Genomic DNA, 23,650 nt, shown 5'->3' on the forward strand with positions numbered 1-23,650 from the left:
ACAACAGATAATTGGAAAAGAGTGTTATGGATCTTAACCACATTGAGCTTTTGTGGGATCAGCTAGACTGTAAGGTGTGTGAGAAGTGCCTGACAAGACAGCCACATCTATGGCAAGTGCTACAGGAAGTGTGGGGTGAAATGTCACCTGAGTATCTGGACAAACTGACAGCTAGCATGCCAAGGATCTGCAAAGCTATCATTGCTGCACGTGGAGGATTTTTTGATGAGAACTCTTTGAAGTAGTTTAAGAAGTTCTGATTTTTCTTTTTTCAGAATGTAATAGTAATATTTCACGTTATTAATGTCCTGACTATACATTGTGATCAGTTGAAAGCCACTTTAGTGAAAACAAGTACCTCTTTATTTCCATAAAAGCAAAATCTGTACATTATTCCAAACTTTTGGAGTTCAAAATTCATGAACTAATGTTAACTTATACATCTTTTTATATTAAAAATGTGTTAGTATACGTAGAAATTGACATTAGAGAAATGCATTTCGGATTGCGCTATCATTCTTTGACACCAGGAGGCGCTGTTAGTCTCATGAAATAACTGCGCATGTGTTTGTGTTTGACTCACCATCGAAGAAAAGTTTGAGGGCTCTGATTGGTTGTTCGGTAGTAAGAGGAAACACGTGCATCAGTGTGAATATGAGTTGATGTTTATTACTGATTTATGCTTGTAAACATCTTATTCGCGCCAGTATGTCTGAACTAAACGATTATTTAGAAGGTAAGATTACTTTCGAAGAGTTTGAGAGGCGGAGAGAGGAAAGAGAAACAAAAGATAAGGTAATATTATCAATGTATGCATTATATGTGTAAAGTTGGTTCATTCAGCACCATAGTATTACCATCAGATACCATCACTGTACCATAGTACCGTCCCAGTATTTTCTGAGGTTCGTTTTATTTTGTTTTATTATATGTTATAACTAGAATGCTACATAGACAGCTCAACCCCGCATAGATGGTATTTTGTTATTCACCTAAGATGCCTAAAATGCTGTCTAGGTAGAAAAGACATATAAGATCGGAGACTCCAGTGTGTAGCTGCATTATATAATGTTGTTTTTATGTTTTCAGGAGGAGAAGGGAGATGTGTCAGAAGAAGATGAGACTGTAGATCAAGAGGATGCAGTCCCGTCCACCTCAAAACAGTGTGCTAAAGGGATATGGAAACGACAGACAGGTGGTTTTATGGACCTAGTTCACCCTGTAAACTGTGGCAGAACCATTGTATTACAGCTTGCCCCCAAAAACAATTAGACATTAAGTTATTAAAGAGGCATTCGTTTTGCATGCAACCTGAACCATATAGGCTGCCTTTTTTTTTTTTTTTTTTTAGGAAACATTTGCTTAGCTTGTTTCATAAATGTAACATTTTATGCATAGGTTGGGGACATGTATGCCCACGTTTACACACTCATTAATGCATGCAATCAGTAAGTGTGTAACATCTTTCATTACATAGTTGAGAACTGTTGTGCAAAGATTGATCCATGTACAGTGGCAAGAAAAAGTATGTGAACCCTTTGGAATTAGCTGGTTCTCTGCATTAATTGGTCATAAGATGTGATCTCATCTTCATTAGTCAAAGCACAATGTGCTTAAGTCAACAACACACAAAAATTATAATATTTTATGTCTTTATTGAACACATCCCATTAAATATTCACAGTACTGTGGAAAAAGTAAGTGAACCCACCCCTAGGCTAAAGACGTGAACAAACGCAAATTAGAGTCAGGAGTTGGCAAACCTGGCATCAAATTAATGAAATGAGATTGGGGTTGTGGGTTAGAGCTACTTTGACTTATAAAAAGCACTCAAACATTCAGTTTGCTATTTACAAGAAGCATCTGCTAATGTGGACCATGCCTCGCAAAAAGATCTCAGAAGACCTACTTTGAAGAATTGTTGCTTAGCATAAAACTGGAAAGGGTTAAAAAGTTATCTTGAAGAGCTTAGACATTCATCTGTCCACATTTAGGTAAATTGTTTATAAATGGAGATGATTTAGTACTGTGGATACTCTCCCTAGAAGTGGCCGTCCAGCCAAGATGACTCAAAGGGCACACCGAAGAATGAGGTAAAAATGAACCCTAGAGTGACAGCTCAAGACTTGAAGGAATCATTTGAACTGGTTAACATCTCTGTTCATTAGGGATGCTCCAATCAGGATTTTTACAGCCGATTCGATCACCGATTGTCTTGTCACCTGATCAGCCGATACCAATCCCGATCTTTTATCAGGATCTCTGTCATAACTGGCTATATGTAAGGTTTCTACACACTGTCACTATTAATTTTCCTCTTCCCAGTAATATCACTTTGCCTAGTTTTTGCTGACAAAAAAAGTTTAAAAGACTTATTTAAAAAATAAAAGTTTTTTTTTTTAATAAGACTTTAAAACAAGTATAGGCTAACAAAATATTCTCTGTATTAAGATAGATAGCCCTATAAAAAATCAAGCTTAGTGTCAAACTGAAGACAAACTGATAACCCATAGGTGCAATTAAACTTAATGTGACATTTTTGGTTATTTATTCATTGTCATTATTTCATATAATTATTATTATTCCTTAAAATATATATATATATATATATTTGCATTATATTTAATACATTATATTATGGTATCTTAATATTGTATAAAGAATTATCAAATTTATAAATTCCTTCCCTTGGATGATTGTATTAATAGTTAATTTTTGAGGGGCCTGGGTAGCTCAGCCAGTAAAGACGCTGACTACCACACCTGGAGTCGCAAGTTTGAATCCAGGGTATGCTGAGGCTTCCAGTCAGTCAGTCAATCCAGTCAGGCTTCCTAAGCAACCAATTGGCCATGTCGCTAGGGTGGGTAGAGTCACATGGGGTAACCTCCTCGTGGTCACTATAATGTGGTTCTCGCTCTCGGTTTGGGTGCGTGGTGAGTTGTGCGTGGATGCCGAGGAGAATAGCATGAGCCTCCACACGCGCTAGGTCTCCGCGGTAACACGCTCAACAAGCCACGTGATAAGATGCGCGGATTGACTGTTTCAGACGTGAGATTCTGAGATTCGTCCTCCGCCACCCTAATTGAGGCGAGTCACTACGCCAACACGAGGACTTAGAGCGCGTTGGGAATTGGGCATGCCAAATTGGGGAGAAAAGGGGTGAAAAATAAAATGGTTCTTTTTTCATTTGTTGCTACTTGAACTTTAATGAAGGAAACACACACTCTTTCATGAGGGCAAGAGATGAAAGGAAAGTGGAGAAAGAGTGCATGTTTCTGGACTCTTCGGGTGGTACTATTATGAATGCCGTTTAATCGTGAGATATTTAATAAAGATGTTTGAATTACACCACATCTTGTATCTCGCGTTATTACGGAGATGCCTGTGCCCGGTGGAGATTAAGAAGCTGCCGCCATGAACGATAATAAGGACCATTTCACAGCTCGTGCTGTTTTCCCTTTGGCTTGTCGCATGTGAAATGCCACATTAACAGTACAGTACATAAACTTTTCATATTCGCCATACCTCTCCCACTGCATCATTCTTAACTGTTGAATCAAGTTTGTTGTCTTAGAACACTATGCCAGTATTCCCCACACTCCATGATGTCATGACAGTGCTGCTGAAGTCTTAAAGGAGTGGCGCTTCTTTTGCAACATGAGCGATCAGTTTACGCGATCGACCAAATTGCCGATCGAGCCATAGGACGTGAATATCAGCCGATATCGATCGGTGGCCGATGGATCGGAGTATCCCTACTGCTCATGAGTCTACTATATGGAAAACATTAAATAGGCATGGTGTCCATGGTAGGACACCCCAAAGGAAGCAATTGCTTTCCTACAAAAATATTGCTGTTCCTGAAGTTTGCCAAAGACCATCTTGACACTCCACAATGCTACTGGGAAAATGTGAAACTAAGGTTGAATTTTTTGGGAAGAACATGCAGCACTACATACGGCGTAAAAAGGGCACCACATACCAACATGAAAATATCATACCAACAGTGAAGTATGTTGGAGGGAGCATCATGTTTTGGGGGTGTTTAGGGGCCTGGACCGCTTGCCATCATCGAGGAAAAAACTAATTCCCAAGTTTATCGAGATATCCTACAGGAGAATGTCAGGGTGGTTGTGGGCCAGCTGAAGTTCAGTAGAAGTTGGGTGATGGGTGATGCAGCAGGTCAGTGACCCTAAACATCGATGGGTCATTGGCTGATCAGAAGCAGTTCTGTAAGGAAGAATGGTCCAAAATTCCTTCTGAACATTGTGCAGGTCTAATTCACAGCTACCAGAAATGCTTGGTTGAGGTTATTGCTGTCAAAGAATGACCAGTTATTAAATCCAAGGGTTCACTTACATTTTCCACAGCACAGTGAATGTTTAATGAGACGTGTTCAATAAAGACATGAAAGATTATAATTGTTTGTGTTGTTAGCTTAAGCACATTGTGTTTGTCTATACTTGTGACTTTGATGAAGATGATATCACATTTTATGACCAATTAATGCAGAAAACCAGCTAATTCCAAAGGATTCACATACTTTTTCTTGCCACTGAAAAAGTGCTGAAAAAGTCTTATTTTGAGAAAATGTGTATTATCATGCACTGCTAATTAATATATGTACTAGTGTTACATACAAGAATACTACACATCTTTTTACAACAACTTGGGCTTTTTTTAATCTTGTTTCATAATATGTTTTGGGAGAAAATTAGGCCAAAATCTAAAAATGTTTTGCCTTGCTTAGGAGCTAACCATTGCATAATAACCATAAATAATTATCAGATCAAATTGGTTTTAGTTTCATTGTCAGTCTTAATGATAATGTATCAAGACAGCTTGAATGAGGCATGTGTGAATCAATAATTCAGTGTCACCCAACATTACAAGTTTTCTTTTGTGTGATCTGTATTAGATAACACAGATTATGGGGTCAGTCCATCTGTCCAGAAAGCTTTTGCCTCTATGATCGGAGAAGGACTGGAGGAGATGGTGGAGGAAGATGAGAATGATGAAGATACAAAGATGGAGTGGAGAGACATCGGAGAGGAGGACGGAGATGAGGATGAAGATGAGGATGACGAAGAGGAAAATGACGGCAATGAAGTCACACCTGGGGACGTGTTTGCTCTTGAAATGGAGCTGAACCGTGAGAATAAGAAAATGATGAAGGTCAGCACAGTGACACATTTTTTTACCCTATTGTCAGTGTTTGCTCGGACAGTTATAATCTTAGATAAACAATTTATCATATACAGTTGAAGTCAGAAGTTTTCATACACCGTAGCCAAGTACATTTAAACTCAGTTTTTCACAATTCTTGACATTTAGTCATAGTAAACATTCCCTGTCTTAGGTCAGTTAGGATCACTACTTTAAGAATGTGAAATGTCAGAATAAAAGTAGAAAGAATGATTTATTTCAGCTTTTATTTCTTTCATCACATTGCCAGTGGGTCAGAAGTTTACATACACTTTGTTAGTATTTGGTAGCATTACCTTTAAATTGTTTAACTTGGGTCAAACGTTTTGGGTAGCCTTCCACAAGCTTCTCACAATAAGTTGCTGGAATTTTGGCCCATTCCTCCAGACAGAACTGGTGTAACTGAGTCAGGTTTGTAGGCCTCCTTGCTCGCATACGCCTTTTCAGTTCTGCCCACAAATTTTCTATCAGATTGAGGTCAGGGCTTTGTGATGGCCACTCCAATACCTTGACTTTGTTGTCCTTAAGCCATTTTGCCACAACTTTGGAGGTATGCTTGGGGTCATTGTCCATTTGGAAGACCCATTTGCGACCAAGCTTTAACTTCATGGCTAATGTCTTGAGATGTTGCTTCAATATATCCACATAAATTTCCTTCCTCATGATGCCGTCTATTTTGTGAAGTGCACCAGTCCCTCCTGCAGCAAAGCGCCCCCCACAACGTGATGCTGCCACCCCCATGCTTCACGGTTGGGATGGTGTTCTTCGGCTTGCAAGCCTAACCCTTTTTCCTCCTAATATAACAATGGTCATTATGGCCAAAGAGTTCGATTTTTTTTGTTTTTTTGTTTCATCAGACCAGAGGAAATTTCTCCAAAAAGTAAGATCTTTGTCCCCATGTGCACTTGTAAACTGTAGTCTGGCTTTTTTTGGTGGTTTTGGAGCAGTGAATTCTTCCTTGCTGAGCAGCCTTTCAGATTATGTCGATATAGGACTCGTTTTACTGTGGATATAGATACTTGTCTACCTGTTTCCTCCAGCATCTTCACAAGATCCTTTGCTGTTGTTCTGAGATTGATTTGCACTTTTCGCACCAAACTACGATCATCTCTAGGAGACAGAATGCATCTCCTTCCTGTGCGGTATGATGGCTGCGTGGTCTCATGGTGTTTATACTTGCGTACTGTTGTTTGTACAGATGAACGTGGTACCTTCTGGCATTTGGAAATTGCTCCCAAGGATGAACCAGACTTGTGGAGGTCCAAAAAAGTTTTTCTGAGGTCTTGGCTGATTTCTTTTGATTTTCCCATGATGTCAAGCAAAGAGGCACTGAGTTTGAAGGTAGGCCTTAAAACACATCCACAGGTACACCTCCAATTTAGTACACCTCCTATTAGAAGCTAATTGTCTAAAGGCATGACATCATTTTCTGGAATTTTCCAAACTGCTTAAAGGCACGGTTAACTTAGTGTATGTAAACTTCTGACACACTGGAACTGTCAATTATATAGTCAATTAAAAGTGAAACAATCTGTCTGTAAACAAATACTGGAAAAATTACTTGTGTCATGCACAAAGTAGATGTCCTAAAAGACTTGCCAAAACTGAAGTTTGCTAATATTACATCTGTGGAATGGTTAAAAATGAATTTTAATGACTTCAACCTAAGTGTATGTAAACTTCTGACTTCAACTGTATTAATTGGGTGTATTGAATATTGTATATTGAATAATATATTATTGATCAATAATATAATTTGTTAACATTGGGCTCATTAAAACTGCAATATTTGAAAGGCTCTAAATATTGTGATATAGCTTTAATTTGTTTAAATAGTAACTGCAATTGAAGTAAGTAATAAGTACTAGTAACTATGTCTTTTTTCAGCCTGAAAAAAAAGTTGTATTTTGTGTTGAAAATTCATGGCAATGTGATTGAAACTGAAAAAGAGTGCAACAAAATAAGCATGCTTTGAATCCGTCTGTTTCACAAGTAAGTTATTTGTTGTTAGGAGAGGCGTTTCCGCAGTAAATTACCACGGGCTTTGAGAGGACTCATGGGAGAAGCCAACATCCGCTACGCTAGAGGAGATAAGGAGGACGCCATTCTCATGTGTATGGAAATCATTCGCCAAGGTGAGTTCACTTTTACTGAATATTAAGGGTGTAAATATTCATCATGATGATGCATCGAATTGACAATGAAAAATCTTTGGGGTTTGATTTGAAAATCCTTTTGGAAACGCTGCAACATTTTTGCAGAAAAAGGCACAGAATCAAACCTCAGGTCAGCAAGCTCATGATGTTTTCTCCTGCACTTGTGATGTCGTGTAGTTCTAACCTCTCTCTACCTATCTCAGCTCCTCTGGCATATGAGCCGTTCTCTACTCTAGCTATGATCTATGAGGATCAGGGCGACATGGAGAAAGCTCTTCAGTTCGGGTTGATCGCTGCTCATCTAAATCCCAGTGACTGTGAGGAATGGGTCAAACTGGCAGAAATGTCTCTAGAGCAGGAAAACGTCAAACAAGCCATCATCTGCTACACTAAAGGTCCGTGTACATCTCTTTTACAGCTTTGTCTTTTAGTAACATAGAAGCAGTAAGCATGGGAGTCACAGTAATTATTTCTAATTTTGTGCAATGCATACTTTGGGGTTAATAAATTATTATTAATTTTGTTGTTGTTGTAAATAAAGTACCTCTCTTTTTGTCTATGGCTGCTAATGCACCACTATTTCATAATAACAATTATTAATATTAAAAATTTAATCTTACTATTATTATTGACATAATATTTATAACAATAATATTAATGATGTATTATTAGCAGTAGTATTGTTGTGGCTGTTGTACTTGTCTATGGCTGCTAATGCATCATATCATCATAGTTATAGTTATTAATTACTATTACGTTGATTATTATTAACTATAATATAGTTAGTAGTTGTATTAATACTATTAACTACTAGTGTTTATCTGTCAATTATGATATCTGCTCTTGTGTTCTCAGCAATTAAATATGACCCAAGTAATGTTCAGTATTTGTGGGAGCGCTCAAGTCTCTATGAGCAGGTGGGAGAACACAAACAAGCCATGGACGGATATCGGCGTATACTGAGCCTGCTACCACCAGCCGATGGAGAACAGTTCATGCAGCTGTCACATGACATGGCCAAGTATGATAAACTCCAGATATACTGCTATAAACTACCTTTTATGATTATATTTAAACAGGCTGTTTTTGTTACTGTACCTTTAAGACCTCTATATGTAAATGGCCTCTGTTATGATTTCAGGAGTTATTATGAAAGCAGTGAGTTGCCGTCTGCTATAGGAGTGATGGAGGAAGCTCTGGACAGACATCCTGAACTAGTCTCACATGAGTATATCAACATGGCTGCTGAACTCTTCATAGTGAATCACCAACATGACAAAGCCTTAGAGGTGAGAGCAGACAAATATATGACCAGAAAGGAAAAGTTTCCCCAAAAATGAAAATTCTCATGACGTTCCAAACCCGTATCACTGTACTGTAGTACCACATATGTGTCTGTAGGCCCTGGTGAAGTTTTGTGGCATCACTCTGAAAAGAGAGGAGAGGGAAGAAAAAGAGACTGGTGACCAGACACCCTCCAAAGGTGAAGAAGGAGAAGAGAAGCAAAAAGACTCTGAAGAGGAAAAGGGTGAGAAGAGATGCTGTACTATAGAAGTAAACAGTATTTAAATATACATTTAAATGACTTCTTTATGCAGCACAGAGGCAGTTGCATAAATATATTTACACTGAAAACACAGTGTATTATATACTAGAAAGTTGATTCCCGTGCCCAGCAGACAGAAAACTGATTGTCACCGGCAAAGTTAAGGTGGCTCTGACGCTAAAGGGTGTAGTGGGTCAGAGCCAGCACATTTTATGCGTCATTGCATATTTACACTGATGCTTTAAAATGTTTTAGGGAAAATCCTGGAAGTGCTGGTCCCTGATGATGTTCCAGTGGACATCAGAGCGAAGACGATGGTGTGTCTAATCCACCAAAACATCTTTAAACCTTTGGATGTAAGTAAACATTTTGTATACATCAGGGTTCCCATAGCTAGATGTCGACCGTTTTTTTTTTTTTTTTTTTTTTTTGCCGATACTGATAACTAAGGTGGTGGAAAAGGCTGATAACCAATTAATCGGCTGATAGTTTTTAAAATCGATTTATAAAACTGTTAAAAAACTTTCTTAGTCTTTCCTTATGACGGGCACAGACATAGAGGCTACAAGAGTCCAAAAAACCACTAAAAAAACTAAGAGATGGTCCTTAACGCTGGACTTGTCTAAAAACAAGCCCAAAATATACTTTCTTATTTCGGGACTCTTGTTTTTAAATGACGGAGACTTGGCTATGTTACAGTGCTCTATATTTAAGTATTCACCAGATTAAGGATTTTGTGTGTATACTGTATATACTGTGTGTGTGTGTGTGTGTGTTATATATATATATATATATATATATATATATATATATATATATATATATATATATATATATATATATACATACGCACCGATCAGCCACAACATTATAATCACCTGCCTAATATTGTGTAGGTCCCCCTCGTGCCACCAAAACAGCGCCAACCTGCATCTCAGAATAGCATTCTGAGATAATATTCTTCTCACCACAGTTGTACAGAGTGGTTATCTGAGTTACCGTAGACTTTGTCAGTTCAAACCAGTCTGGCCATTCTCTGTTAACCTCTCATCAACAAGGCATTTCCGTTCACAGAACTGCCGCTCACTGGATGTTTTTTGTTTTTGGCATCATTTAGAGTAAATTCTAGAGACTGTCATGTGTGAAAATCCCAGGAGATCAGCAGTTACAGAAATACTCAAACCAGCGCGTCTGACACCAACAATCATACCATGCTCCAAATCACTGAGATCACATTTTTTTCCCCATTCTGATGGTTGATGTGAACATCAACTGAAGCTCCTGACCCATATCTGCATGTCGTTATGCACTGCACTGCTGCCACACGATTGGCTGATTAGATAATCATATGGATTGTTGGTGCCAGATGGGCTGGTTTGAGTATTTCTGTAACTGCTCATCTCCTGGGACTTTCACACACAACAGTCTCTAGAATTTACTCTGAATGGTGCCAAAAACAAAAAACATCCAGTGAGCGGCAGTTCTCTGGATGGAAACGCCTTGTTGATGAGAGACGCCAACAGAGAATAGCCAGACAGGTTCGAACTGACAGAGTCTATGGTAACTCAGATAACCGGTAATTCAGATAATTCAACTCAAATTGTGAAACTGGTGTATTAAATAAATTCAATGCACACAGACTGAAGTAGTTTAAGTCTTTGGTTCTTTTAATTGTGATGATTTTGGCTCAGATTTAACAAAAACCCACCAATTCTCTATCTCAAAAAATTAGAATATGGTGACATGCCAATCAGCTAATCAACTCAAAACACCTGCAAAGGTTTCCTGAGCCTTCAAAATGGTCTCTCAGTTTGGTTCACTAGGCTACACAGTCATGGGGAAGACTGCTGATCTGACAGTTGTCCAGAAGACAATCATTGACACCCTTCACAAGGAGGGTAAGCCACAAACATTCATTGCCAAAGAAGCTGGTTGTTCACAGAGTGCTGTATCCAAGCATGTTAACAGAAAGTTGAGTGGAAGGAAAAAGTGTGGAAGAAAAAGATGCACAACCAACCGAGAGAACAGCAGCCTTATGATTGTCAAATAAAATCGATTCAAGAATTTGGGTGAACTTCACAAGGAATGGACTGAGGCTGGGGTCAAGGCATCAAGAGCCACCACACACAGACATGTCAAGGAATTTGGCTACAGTTGTTGTATTCCTCTTGTTAAGCCACTCCTGAACCACAGACAACGTCAGAGGCATCTTACCTGGGCTAAGGAGAAGAAGAACTGGACTGTTGCCCAGTGGTCCAAAGTCCTCTTTTCAGATGAGAGCAAGTTTTGTATTTCATTTGGAAACCAAGGTCCTAGAGTCTGGAGGAAGGGTGGAGAAGCTCATAGCCCAAGTTGCTTGAAGTCCAGTGTTAAGTTTCCACAGTCTGTGATGATCTGGGGTGCAATGTCATCTGCTGGTGTTGGTCCATTGTGTTTTTTGAAAACCAAAGTCACTGCACCCATTTACCAAGAAATTTTGGAGCACTTCAGGCTTCCTTCTGCTGACCAGCTTTTTAAAGATGCTGATTTCATTTTCCAGCAGGATTTGGCACCTGCCCACACTGCCAAAAGCACCAAAAGTTGGTTAAATGACCATGGTGTTGGTGTGCTTGACTGGCCAGCAAACTCACCAGACCTGAACCCCATAGAGAATCTATGGGGTATTGTCAAGAGGAAAATGAGAAACAAGAGACCAAAAATGCAGATGAGCTGAAGGCCACTGTCAAAGAAACCTGGGCTTCCATACCACCTCAGCAGTGCCACAAACTGATCACCTCCATGCCACGCCGAATTGAGGCAGTAATTAAAGCAAAAGGAGCCCCTACCGAGTATTGAGTACATATACAGTAAATGAACATACTTTCCAGAAGGCCAACTATTCACTAAAAATGTTTTTTTTTATTGGTCTTATGATGTATTCTAATTTTTTGAGATAGTGAATTGGTGGGTTTTTGTTAAATGTGAGCCAAAATCATCACAATTAAAAGAACCAAAGACTTAAACTACTTCAGTCTGTGTGCACTGAATTTATTTAATACACGAGTTTCACAATTTGAGTTGAATTACTGAAATAAATGAATTTTTCCACGACATTCTAATTTATTGAGATGCACCTGTATACGTACACTGCATGCACAATTATTAGGTAAATTGTATTCCTCAGGATAAATTTTATTGTTGAACAAACACAGTGCTCTCAGTCAATCCAAAATGTTATTGAACCTCAAACCTGAATGTTTAACAAAGGAAAAGTGAGTTTTGTCTTTCTCAGGGGAATATATAAGTGTGCACAATTATTAGGCAACTAAATTACAAAAAACTTCTCCCAACTCAATTGTTTATTCTCAATTTTTAGAGTAAGTTTAACAAATAAGTAACACAAAATGACAATTAAATAACATTTTTGGCCTTTCAAAAATATTCAGTGACCAATATAGCCACCCTTCTTTTCAATAACTGCCATGAGCCTTCAATCCATGGAGTCTGTCAGTTTCTTGATCTGTTCAGGTTCAGCCTTCACTGAAGCAGCAACCACAGCTTCCCAAATGCTGTTCAAAGGGGCGTATTGTCTTCCCTCACTGTAAATCTCACGTTTGAGAAGGGATCACAAGTTCTCAATAGTATTTAAGTCAGGTGAGGAAGGGGCCAAGTCATTATTTGTGCATCTTTAAGGCCCTTGATGGCTAGCCAAGCAGTGGAGTACTTGGATGCATGTGATGGAGCATTGTCCTGCATAAAGATCATGGCCTTCTTGAATGCTGAGGACTTCTTCCTGTACCACTGCTTGAAGAAAGTATTTTCCAGAAACTGGCAGTAGGTTTGGGATTTGAGTTTCAGTCCATCTTCATCTCGAAAAGGTCCAACTGCCTCATCCTTAATGATAGCAGCCCATCACAGTTCCCCTCCATCACCTTGCTGGCGCCTGACTTGAAGTGGTGCCCTGTGTCCATTAGTGATCCAGCCACGGGCCCATCCATCTGGTCCATCAAGAGTCACTCTCATTTCATCTGTCCATAAAACCTTTGAAAAATCTGTCTTCAGGTATTTCTTTGCCCAATCTTGACGCTTCAACTTTTGAATCTTATTCAGTGGTGGTCGTGTTTCAGCCTTCTTGACTTTGGCCATGTCTCTGAGCACTTGGCACCTTGTACTTCTAGACAATCCAGGTAGGTTGCAGTTCTGGAATATGGTGGCACTGGAGGATAATGGGTTCCTGGTAGCTTCACGTTTAATTCTTCTGAAGTCTTTTGCAGTTAATTTGCGCCTTTTCTTCTCCATGTGTTTTTTTGCACCCCAGTTGACTATTCGCAACAAAACGTTTGATTGTCCGGTGGTTACGCCTCAATAGTTCAGCTATTTCAAGAGTGTTGCATCCGTCTGAAAGGCATTTTAAAATTTTTGACTTTTCAGTGTCAGTTAAATCTCTTTTTTGGCCCATTTTACCTGAGGTAATGAAGCTGCCTAATATTTATGCACACCTTGATATAAGGTGTTAGTCTCTTTCACCACATCCTCCCTCATTACACAAATACATACCACCTGAAAATGATTGAATCCAATAAGCATTCAAGTTTATATGGTTTGGAGTTGGAAAATGTGCATGGAAATAATGATAAGATCAGAATACTCACTTGCCTAATAATTGTGCACGCAGTGTATATGTATATATGTGTGTGTGTTTGTGTGTATGTATTTATGTGTGTATATATATTAGGGCTGTCAATTGATTAAAATGTTTAATTAATTACATGGTATGCCGATTTAATTGCATATAAATATTTGCAGATATTTCACTTTGTAAGTTGCTTTGGATAAAAGTGTCTGCTAAATGAATACATGTAAATGTAGCAATCCATTTTGCAATTAAATTCATCAGTCCGAGATTTATAATAAGGGCTTTTCTAAGGACGTGTCAATGTTCACCTGCGTCAGATGAATGCTTTTGGAGCATCTCACTTTGGTTGCGTTGTGTCATAAACATACTGTTTTTAGGTCGCTGTGTCAAGTTGAATGTAATTTGAAACTTAGACAAACGCGCCTTGAGATCCCTAAGTTTGGATTTGCGCTCCAAGTGTTTGAATGCAAGAACACATCCTCTTGTTGTGCTGTCTGCTGAAGGGTTGGTTTGCTCTCTGTATAAGCTGCACATTGCCTATACAGCTGATGTTTCGCTTGCTGCCCTCTGGAAAACAGGTATTACTCCAATCATGAATTGCTCACATGGAAGGAATATTCCTCATTACGGTCCTGGATATGATGAATTGTGTAATTTAAAAAATATATATATAATTAATTGCACTGAATTTACGTGTTAAATCGACAGCCCTAATATATATATATATATAGGTTGCTGTCAGGGCACATTTCTGTATAGTCACACTTTTCTTTGCATGTCCTCGCTTCAATTTAGAACACTTGATTTATATAATCAAAATAACAAAATATGCATTGAAGTTAAAAATATGGATGAATATTTTCTATGATGAAAGATTAAGATACAGCAAATCCCCACAAGGTGTCAGTGATTGTTTTTCTTTCACATTTAAAGACCATTGTAATACTGTAGAACCAAGCCGTTCCAACTATAGAATCCTCTGGAGTAGAAACACGGAGGAATAATACATTTTTGCTGATACCGGTAGTTCCAAAAAGCAACTATCAGCACCGATTAATCGTTAAAGCCGATATATCGGTCTTCCTCTACCCACAGTCATGGAATACCTGGAAATATCAGGTTTCCAGCCCTGAAATTAGTTCAGTCTTAAAAAGTCATGGACATTTCTTTAGTGAATCATTTTTTTCTAGTTATGCTTTGCTCTAAAATATTTCATTGACTATGAATTGCTCTTTGCGAGTGTGACTTCTATAAAATCGTTTAAAATAGAAAATCGTAAAAATCCATATTCAGTGATCTGAATAACTTAAATTCTTAAATATCATGGAAATTAATTAGACAAGAAGTGTGGGAACCCTGATAGATACACAAACTCTCATTTACGTTTACTGTTGTACAATTATGTTGTGGGCAGACATTTCTTGACGTCTTGTTATTTAGGCAGCAATCTAGTAATCAAATATATGTCGATGAGATGTCTGTGAAAGAGTGCATCATTTAGAAAGCATTGTGCACTATTTGTTGACAAAATTTAATAAACAAATGGAGATTTACATGCTTTCTAAAGCATAACCATTCCAAAAACATCGGATAAATGTTGTTTTCACATTTAAACAGGGAATGTTTTAGACTTTTAATGTATTGTAGTTGATTAAACACATTAAAATTCAATCAAACAAATGTCTTGGTGACTTAGTCTATTAGGGAATAATGTGAATAAGCTTTCTCTTGCATTTGCATGGTGCCATCTTCATTTTTAATCTTTGTCTTTGTCTGCAGCCTATGTTGACATCTCTGATGGAGCAGAGCCCGGAAGAGCTGGGTGATTTGTATCTGGATGTGGCCGAGGCTTTTATGGAAGAGGGGGAGTATAACTCTGCCCTGCCTCTGCTCTCTGCCCTCGTCTGCTCGGAGAGATACAACCTGGCTGTTGTCTGGCTCCGACATGCAGGTTTACACTTGATTATCCATTAAATTTGCCATTGAATGGAAATTGTCTTTGACATGGGCATAAGAATAACACACAAACATACGTATATGATACAAAGGCATTCAACAACATAACTAGATAAACTTAGGAAGACAAGCAAAAACAAACATTAAAATGGCAATATAACACAGAAACATCATGAATAAAAGAACAGCTGTACTTAAAAATAATTATAGCTCTACTAAAGGTAATCCTGATTACGATAATTAGAAGTTAAGCTACAACTTCTAAGCATATCATGATCCTTGGTGATCCTATGTTTATGATTATTATAGGATTCCATCAGTGTATACAGAGCTGGCATTAAGCTAATTACTATAATTTGTGTGTATGTGTGTTTGCAGAGTGTTTAAAGGCACTGGGTCATCTAGAAGTTGCGGTGAAGAGCTACAGTAAGGTTGTTGAAATGGCTCCTCTGCATCTAGACGCTCGTCTGGCACTCTCCACCCTCCAACAGCAGTTGGGCCGACCCAATATGGCTCTTGAGGCCCTAGAGCCCATGTATGACGCTGAAACACTCGCCCAGGACTCTTCAGCCGCCCAGCAGGTGTGTAGCATAGTCGTGTGTTTTTTAAATGTTTTAATAGTCATGTGTTTAATGTATACTTTATATGCAGGTCTATTTTAGTGCTCTGTGTTGAACTTTTGTAGTTACTAGTGCATACTAACACTATTTTGACTTGGACCAATAAGCAACTATCTAGCAACCACCCAGAAGACCCTAGCAATGCCCTCGCAACCACATAGCAATGCACTTCAGAATTAAACAATACTCAGAACACCTTAGCAACCACATAGCAATGTCTGCAACCACCCACAGCACCCTAGCATTATAGCAACGACTTTGCATGGACAAGCCCCACTCTAATTTTCAGGAGAAAATGGAAACATTTGTGTTTGTGATGTTTTTCAGGAACTGAAGCTGTTGCTGCATCGCTCAACTCTCCTCCAATCACAAGGACGATTAGATGATTACATAGATACTCTTCTGATCATGCTGGCAATGCTGCTTAAGGTCAGATCCTATTCTCTAGTGGTCGACTGTTAAGCGTATATAAATGGCTGATGCTGATATTTGGAGATAAGGGTGGATATTGGCCTGAAAAAATGTCAGTATTAATCATTTTGTGTATAAACAAAATTGCTGAAATAGAATGAACACTTATTTGACACTGTAATCTCTGACATATCGGTGGTCTATATGTGATTAATCAGCCTATAATGGTCTATATCCTAATAGGCGGCCAATATTATTTTGGCCAACATACTATATATGTTATATATTGGACTATATCTCATTTAACTGGCCTAAATCACTCTATATCCAATTAATATATCAGAGAGTATGGTTGCCACAAAATATCAGCCCATTATTAGGAAAGTAGTCTGATATTGGCAGATTAATCAAATACAGGTCGATATATAAGAGATACAAATATGGGTCAATATTTGTGGCCATCATACTCTATAATATATATTGAACTATATCTGATAAATGGGCCTATTTCGGTCTATATATATGAAATATCAAACTATATCTGATTAGTTGGCCTGTATTGATATTTGTCCTATTAATTGGCCGATATTTATGGCCACGATACTCTGATATATCAAACTATATCTGATTAATTGGCCTATATCAGTATAAGTCCTATTAATAGGCCGATATTTGTGGCCACGATACTCTGATATATCGAACTGTATCTGATTATTGGCCTGTATCGGCATATGTCCTGTTAATTGGCTAATATTTGTGGCCACCGTACTCTCAGATATATCGAACTGTATCTGATTAATCGGCCTGCATCAGTATATGTTCTATTAATTGGCCGATATTTGTGGCCACCATACTCTCTGATATATCAAACTATATCTGATTAATTGGCCGGTATCGGAATATGTCCTATTAATTGGCCGATATTTGTGGCCATGATACTCTGATATAGCGAACTGTTTCTGATTAATCGGCCTGTATCGTTATATGTCCTATTAATTGGCCGATATTTGTGGCCACAGTGCTCTCTGATATATCGAACTATATCTGATTATTGGCCTGTATCGGAGTATGTCCTATTAATTGGCCAATATTTGTGGTCACCATACTCTCTGATATATTGAACTGTTTCTGATTAATCGGCCTGTATCGGCATACGTTCTATTAATTGGCTGATATTTGTGTGCCACGATACTCGCTGATATATCAAACTATATCTGATTAATTGGCCTGTATTGGTGTATGTCCTAGTAATTGTCGATATTTGCGGCCACCATACTCTCTGAGATATGTAACTACAGTAACTTTAATTGCTTTGTCAATATTTGTATCCACCACACTCTCTAGATATTGGTATTGACCATTTAAAACCCATATCAGTCATTCATTATTAAAGAGCTAACAGTTCATTGCATCTAATTGACTACCAAGCTTGAAAAAACTTGACCTTTGTGCCAATTTTTATACACAGTGCTTTAGTTCCTGCTGCTCTTCATCTGAAAGTTGTAATGTGGTTCTATTTTGTGTTTGTTTTGTGTAGGTGGCGATGGTGAGGGCTCAGGTGTGTGTCGTCTCGGACATGTCATCTGGTGTCAAACATCTGAAGCTCATAAAAGTGTCACGTAGCAAACTGACAGAAATTGTTGATCAGGAGGCAGCTTATATGGATGTCAAAGGTACAGCACAACAGACAAAACTACATTCATAACCATTAATTGTGCCAGATCCCCAAATTGCTGTCAAATTTACGCTGATGATGTCAGAATGTCCTATTCTCTATAAGGCAAGACGAGCGTGCTGTCTCGGGATGACTGGTGGAATCTGTTACAGCGCTGTTTGGCTGTACAGTGTGAAGTGAAGCGCTTTGGAGAGGCTGAGTTATTAGTAGACTCCACTTTAGAGTACTATTCATTCTACGATGACCGCGTGAAGCGCAAAGAGCTGGAATATCTCGGCCTGTCCGCTGCCTTCCTCGACCGCAACTTCCGCAAAGCTTATGATTATATAAGGTCAGTAAACTGGATCCGATTGTAAATATGATGATATAAACAGCAATCTAACTAAAATGGAACCTCAGGCCCACGCGTAATATCTTCCCCACTTCTTGCGTGGTTGTTTTTTGAATATCTCATTTAAAGGTGCACTCAGTAATTTTTTGAATATTTCATCTTGGACTTTTACTGACTCCTAGGGGCCTGGATGCAGCATCATTTAAACGCAAAAGTTTTCATTTACAGATGCCATTGTAGAAATTTACTATTCACATTTAACCATTAATAATTGAATCCATGAGTGAAAGTGTCCAATGACAGGGCAGTTACTGTGATTAAGCGAGTAGTATTTTGCTGGTCATGTGACTCTAACATGGCCGCCCCCATGAGGGGACCTTCTCCATGTAGAACAAAAACAGCTTTTAAAAGGTTCCTGTTATAACTGTAGTCTTCATTTCATTTGAATGCCCATGATGTTATACATGCGTTTGAAAATTACAATTCTTTAGAAGTAAAACTTTTTAAATAAGGAAAGAAAATTCTAGGTGCACCTTTAGCTTCATAAAGCTTTCAGCAACCAATGAGTCTCGCAATCTCAGCTTTGTTTAATGTGTTTTACCCAATCTGCAGAATACAACAGATTTTTCCCTAAAATTAGCGCAGAAAAAAATTAACCTTGTCCTTGTTGTTTGGTATGGTCACAAAATATGACTTAAAGAGCTTGTCTTTATTACTTTATATATTGCAGGATAATGTTGATGGACAATGTTGAACGGACTCAGTTGTGGAACGTATTTAATCAGATTACCCTGCACTCTCATGATGCTAGACATCATCGTTTCTGCCTGCGACTCATGCTCAAACACCCAGATAACCCTGCACTTTACCTTCTCAATGGACACACCTCGCTGGTGTCTGGAACGTTCAAGCATGCACTCGGTATGGTCATTTGTTTGTTTTTGCATAAAGGCAACGTTGATCAGTTAATCTTGGTGTTGTACGGCACAACTGGTAAAAACTGCACTTATAACTTTTACTCCATATATACGTTTCTATCTCTCTTATCTTTTTCTTCTCTTGTATTCTGCTGTCTCTTATCTCTTCATTGAGTAGGTCAGTACATGCAGGCGTTCAGAAACAATCCCAACCATCCTCTTCATAGCTTTTGTGTTGGTCTCACCTTCTTCCATATAGCCTGTCAAAAATTTGTAATGAAAAGGCATCCCCTGATTGTGCAGGTATGGTGTCTTTATTTACTTCTAAAAATGCTGTAAGTTATATTGTAGGTTAAGGTTTAGGGTTACATTTAATGTGAGAACATCAAAAGTCAGTGGGAAGTTCCCATTTGGGTGAATCTCACAAGCACCGATCCAGGTCACATTTCAGCCCAAAATCAAAAGAAAACAAATATTATTTGCATTGTGACATTTTTTTGATTACAATTAAGCACCCCCCATCCACCCATTGTAATTCCCGTTATGCTCACTCAGTGGCGTAATACAGTAATATTACAGTTTTACGGTAAGAAATTTCTGTAATACACAGAATTCTTTTTCAATATTAAACTTTAAACTTGTGTATGTGTGTTTGTTTTTCAGGGTTTCTCGTTTCTGTGGAGGTACGTGGACTTCAGAGGCCACTGTCAGGAGTCGCTGTATAATCTTGGCCGGGCTCTACACCAGCTCAGACTCACTCATTTAGCCATTCACTACTATGAGAAAGCCCTCACCTTTCCTCCACTCCAACTAGAGGTAGGACATTTTCAGTTTAAAGGGATAGTTCACTCAAAGAAAATTCTGTAATCTTGTACTCACCCTCATGTCATTCCAAACCAATATGACTTTTCTTTCTACTGTGGAACCCAAAAGGAGATGTTTTCAATGTTGCATGCTAAATTTTCTATACAGAAGACAAGTCATATGGACCAATTTAATGGGATATTTATGGTTAGGGAATATATTTGTTGCGATTTCTTCAATTTCACGCGTCAGATTTTTATTTTGAATCAAGCCTTTATTTTGACATGAAGGCTTTTCTGTTTTCTGTCGGTTAAGTGGCCCAGTAGCGCAAAATGCTGCGATTTTATTATATATGTATATTGTCTCCAGGAGCTGCATGCTTCACCGTGAATGTGCGCTCTCTTCTGTCATCTACTGCAACTAGCACAGCACCCGATGGTCATAAAATGTGGTGTTTTCAGCTTCCAGCTTCTCACATTCACTTGAAACCGCGCACTAGGGATGGGCTTGAGTACTCGGGTACTCGGACGTGGCAGCTATGATCGATCGTGAAAATGATGATCGATGGTGATCATGCATGATGTGACTTTTCACTTAATTTGAAATTCACTGGCAATTACCTGACAACTAAACACAAATGTGTCAAAGAGTGAGCTTATTTTTAATTTTGAGATTGATGACGTTGTGATTTTGAGGGGTACATTGATTGTCAGAGACGTCTCATAGCAACCAAACTGATTTACGACGCTGCAATGCTATCGTTACGATAACCACAGAGAGTGTAATTAACTGTTTTTAACACCTGTCTCTGCAAACTGCATCAAAATGCCTCACACTAAAAATTACAAAAATTAAAATTTTGTACAATTCCAAAAATTATTACCATATATAGAAAGCATATATGATCAGTTCTGTTGTAACTGTCAAAGATCATCATGACACAGTGTAGGGCTGGGCGATATGACGATATATATCGTGGCGACGATATAAAGTGTCAATCGATAGAGATTTGGCTATATCGTGTACATCGCGATATGTAAATATCCATATGCGCAGCGTGGGCATATCTATCAGTGGGCAGGGCACAAACATCGGGCTGCGCGCACAAACTATTAACTCGTGCGCAGTCCGATGTTGCACTCATGTTATAAAGTAGCATATAATTCGATTTATATTCACGCCTTTATTTAATTAATTCTTTACATCCATTTGCCTTTTATTTTCCGCTATAACGGGACAGCAATTTATTGAGACTGAAAATGACCGTAAATGCTCTAGTAAATTGACCCCTCAAAATTCAAGAACATAGAAAAGTTTAATATGATGACAACATCACGCGGGCCACAAAAAGATGGTTCGAGGGCCGGATGAATACCTGTTGAATACCATGGATTTAATTAAATCGTATCATTTTGCAGTTTAATGATCGCACTAGGACATATCACAATTTTAATTTGATTAATTGTCCATTTCAGTGTATAAGGAGCAGAGTATGTGAGTAGAGTGGAACGGCAACAATTTCCCCTCTGCGCTCAAAGCATTCTTTATTCACTCCGCTCCAGCTCCACTCCGGGTTGTTGTCCATTTTTCGCTCGTCGCTCGCTCCACGCTCCTATATTAGACAACCCCCGCTCTGTGTTCACTCCATGGCAAAATTAGCGCCTAACTACCTCTCCACTGTTATTTCAGTATGGTTTTAAATATCACAACCCTCCATGCAGAAGGTATATTAAATTAAAATAAATACACAGTACTAGAAGAAAAGATACAATGTGCTTTATTGGAACACTAACATTAGCCCAAAACTAAATTAAATTAATTTTATGGCTTACTTTTGAAACATGTCTGCAACATTCTCTGGATTTAATAAATGAAATAAATTTACTAGATGAAAAAAAAAAAAGAAAAACAGCATTAAATTAAAAATATAAATTACCAAACGAAAAAAAAAAAGAGAGACCCGTCCCCATTCACTTTCATTATATGGAAAAGAGCAGCTTGGATATTTTTCAAACATTTCTCCTTTTGTGTTCCTCAGACAAAATAAAATCATACACTTTTAGAATAATATGAGGGTGAATAAATGATGCATTTATTCTCATATTTGGGTGAAATATCATCCCTTTAAATACCTGTAATATCAACATACAGCTGCAGTACCATAAATCTTCAAAGAGACCTCCCAGATTCTCAAAACATTGTAAATGATCTGGACATCATTGAGACTTATGAGCCATATTCAGAGGTGGCCATGTGTCGTATACAAATAACCCACGACTTTAGAATATCCAGTCGTGAAGAATCAAGGATCACTTACTCTGATACTTTAACACTTCTTGTTTTACTGTAAGGCCAAGAGTACACGTGTTTCTCAGCTTTTCAGTATAATATATTCAGTATAATATAAGATTGTATGTGTTCAATAGTGCTTATCTTATGTATGTATACCAGTGTTTCCTACTCAACTCTATTATTGCAACAGGGAAGCCCCATTAAGTAACTTGTAAATTTTGTGTATATTTATGACCGATTTATTCAAATATTATAACAATCATATGGTCGTAAATCAGACTGAACTTGCTGTGCAAGGACATCGTAACAAAAGACGAGTTGTCTTTATCTTCTTTTTTGTATTATTTTGCAATCTCACTACATTAAATTCAGACTCACAATTTTGGATAAAACATTATTTCTTTTGCTGTGGCACTGTAGATTCACTAGCAGTGCAGGAAACACTGACATATACAGATTCAAGCAGTAACATTATTCATTCGGAACACTTCTCTTTTCATTTAAAGGGAATTGATGAGGATCAGGTGGACTTGAGAAGAGAGATTGCCTACAACTTATCCCTCATTTATCAGTCAAATGGCAATAAGGATATGGCTCGACATGTCATCTATACGTACTGTACTATCTGACTGAAATGATGGGACTAATGTGATTTACAGTACAGCTACATCTATGTATAGAATAAAAAAATTATATATTTTTTCTGTATTTTCTTTTCAATAAAGTAATTTATTATAGCCATGCAGTGTTTGACTTGGAGTTTTTGATGGAGTTTTTCATTGTAACCAGTGGAACTAGAATATAATTATCAGCTTAGTCAAATCATATTTGCAGTCCATGCCATCACAAAGACTGAAGTATTTGAATCTTTAATTTTTTTATTTGAATTCTAATTGTGACATTAAACAAAATGTTTGTGGTGTATTTTATACATTTTTATTTTTGAACGGTAGATTTTGTTAAAAAAAAAAAAAAAGTAATTTTTGGAATTAATCGCAAAAAAAAAAAAAGAATGGTTCTACAGTATAACAGTGGCCTCTAGAGATAAAATAAAAACAATCACTGACACCTCATTTGCTGATTTGCTGTATTTAAATCTGTCATCATTGACCATTTTTATCC

At 37.9% G+C, this 23,650-nt stretch overlaps 1 protein-coding gene across 3 annotated transcripts; it reads left to right on the forward strand.

Moving 5' to 3' along the window:
• Positions 1–600: 600 nt before the first annotated feature.
• gtf3c3 (general transcription factor IIIC, polypeptide 3) lies at positions 601–23,496 on the forward strand. 3 transcript variants are annotated; one of them, XM_051702166.1, is made up of 18 exons: positions 601–795; positions 1,090–1,195; positions 4,919–5,175; positions 7,217–7,340; positions 7,565–7,756; positions 8,217–8,382; positions 8,503–8,650; positions 8,763–8,889; positions 9,163–9,263; positions 15,302–15,473; positions 15,857–16,059; positions 16,426–16,527; positions 18,047–18,182; positions 18,290–18,515; positions 19,246–19,436; positions 19,611–19,735; positions 20,096–20,248; positions 23,035–23,496. In XM_051702166.1, exons 1-18 carry the CDS (start codon positions 709–711, stop codon positions 23,155–23,157), a joined length of 2,739 nt encoding a protein of 912 aa, XP_051558126.1. In that variant the 5' UTR covers positions 601–708; the 3' UTR covers positions 23,158–23,496. The 3 variants fall into 3 exon arrangements, with proteins under 3 accessions (XP_051558126.1, XP_051558127.1, XP_051558128.1); XM_051702167.1 differs by having other exon boundaries at positions 707–736; positions 23,035–23,495; XM_051702168.1 differs by lacking the exons at positions 601–795; positions 1,090–1,195 and adding an exon at positions 6,404–6,546 and having other exon boundaries at positions 5,027–5,175.
• The last annotated feature ends 154 nt before the right edge of the window (positions 23,497–23,650 follow it).

The sequence above is a fragment of the Myxocyprinus asiaticus genome, chromosome 7 (assembly GCF_019703515.2).
Source record: "Myxocyprinus asiaticus isolate MX2 ecotype Aquarium Trade chromosome 7, UBuf_Myxa_2, whole genome shotgun sequence".
NCBI lineage: Eukaryota > Metazoa > Chordata > Actinopteri > Cypriniformes > Catostomidae > Myxocyprinus > Myxocyprinus asiaticus.

Excerpts from the sequence above, each read along its gene's own strand:
- gtf3c3 (XM_051702166.1), top strand. The coding sequence starts at position 709 with ATGTCTGAACTAAACGATTATTTAGAAGGTAAGATTACTTTCGAAGAG. Across the intron at positions 7,341-7,564 it reads TATGGAAATCATTCGCCAAG|CTCCTCTGGCATATGAGCCG; the intron begins GTGAGTTCACTT and ends TACCTATCTCAG. Across the intron at positions 7,757-8,216 it reads CATCATCTGCTACACTAAAG|CAATTAAATATGACCCAAGT; the intron begins GTCCGTGTACAT and ends TTGTGTTCTCAG.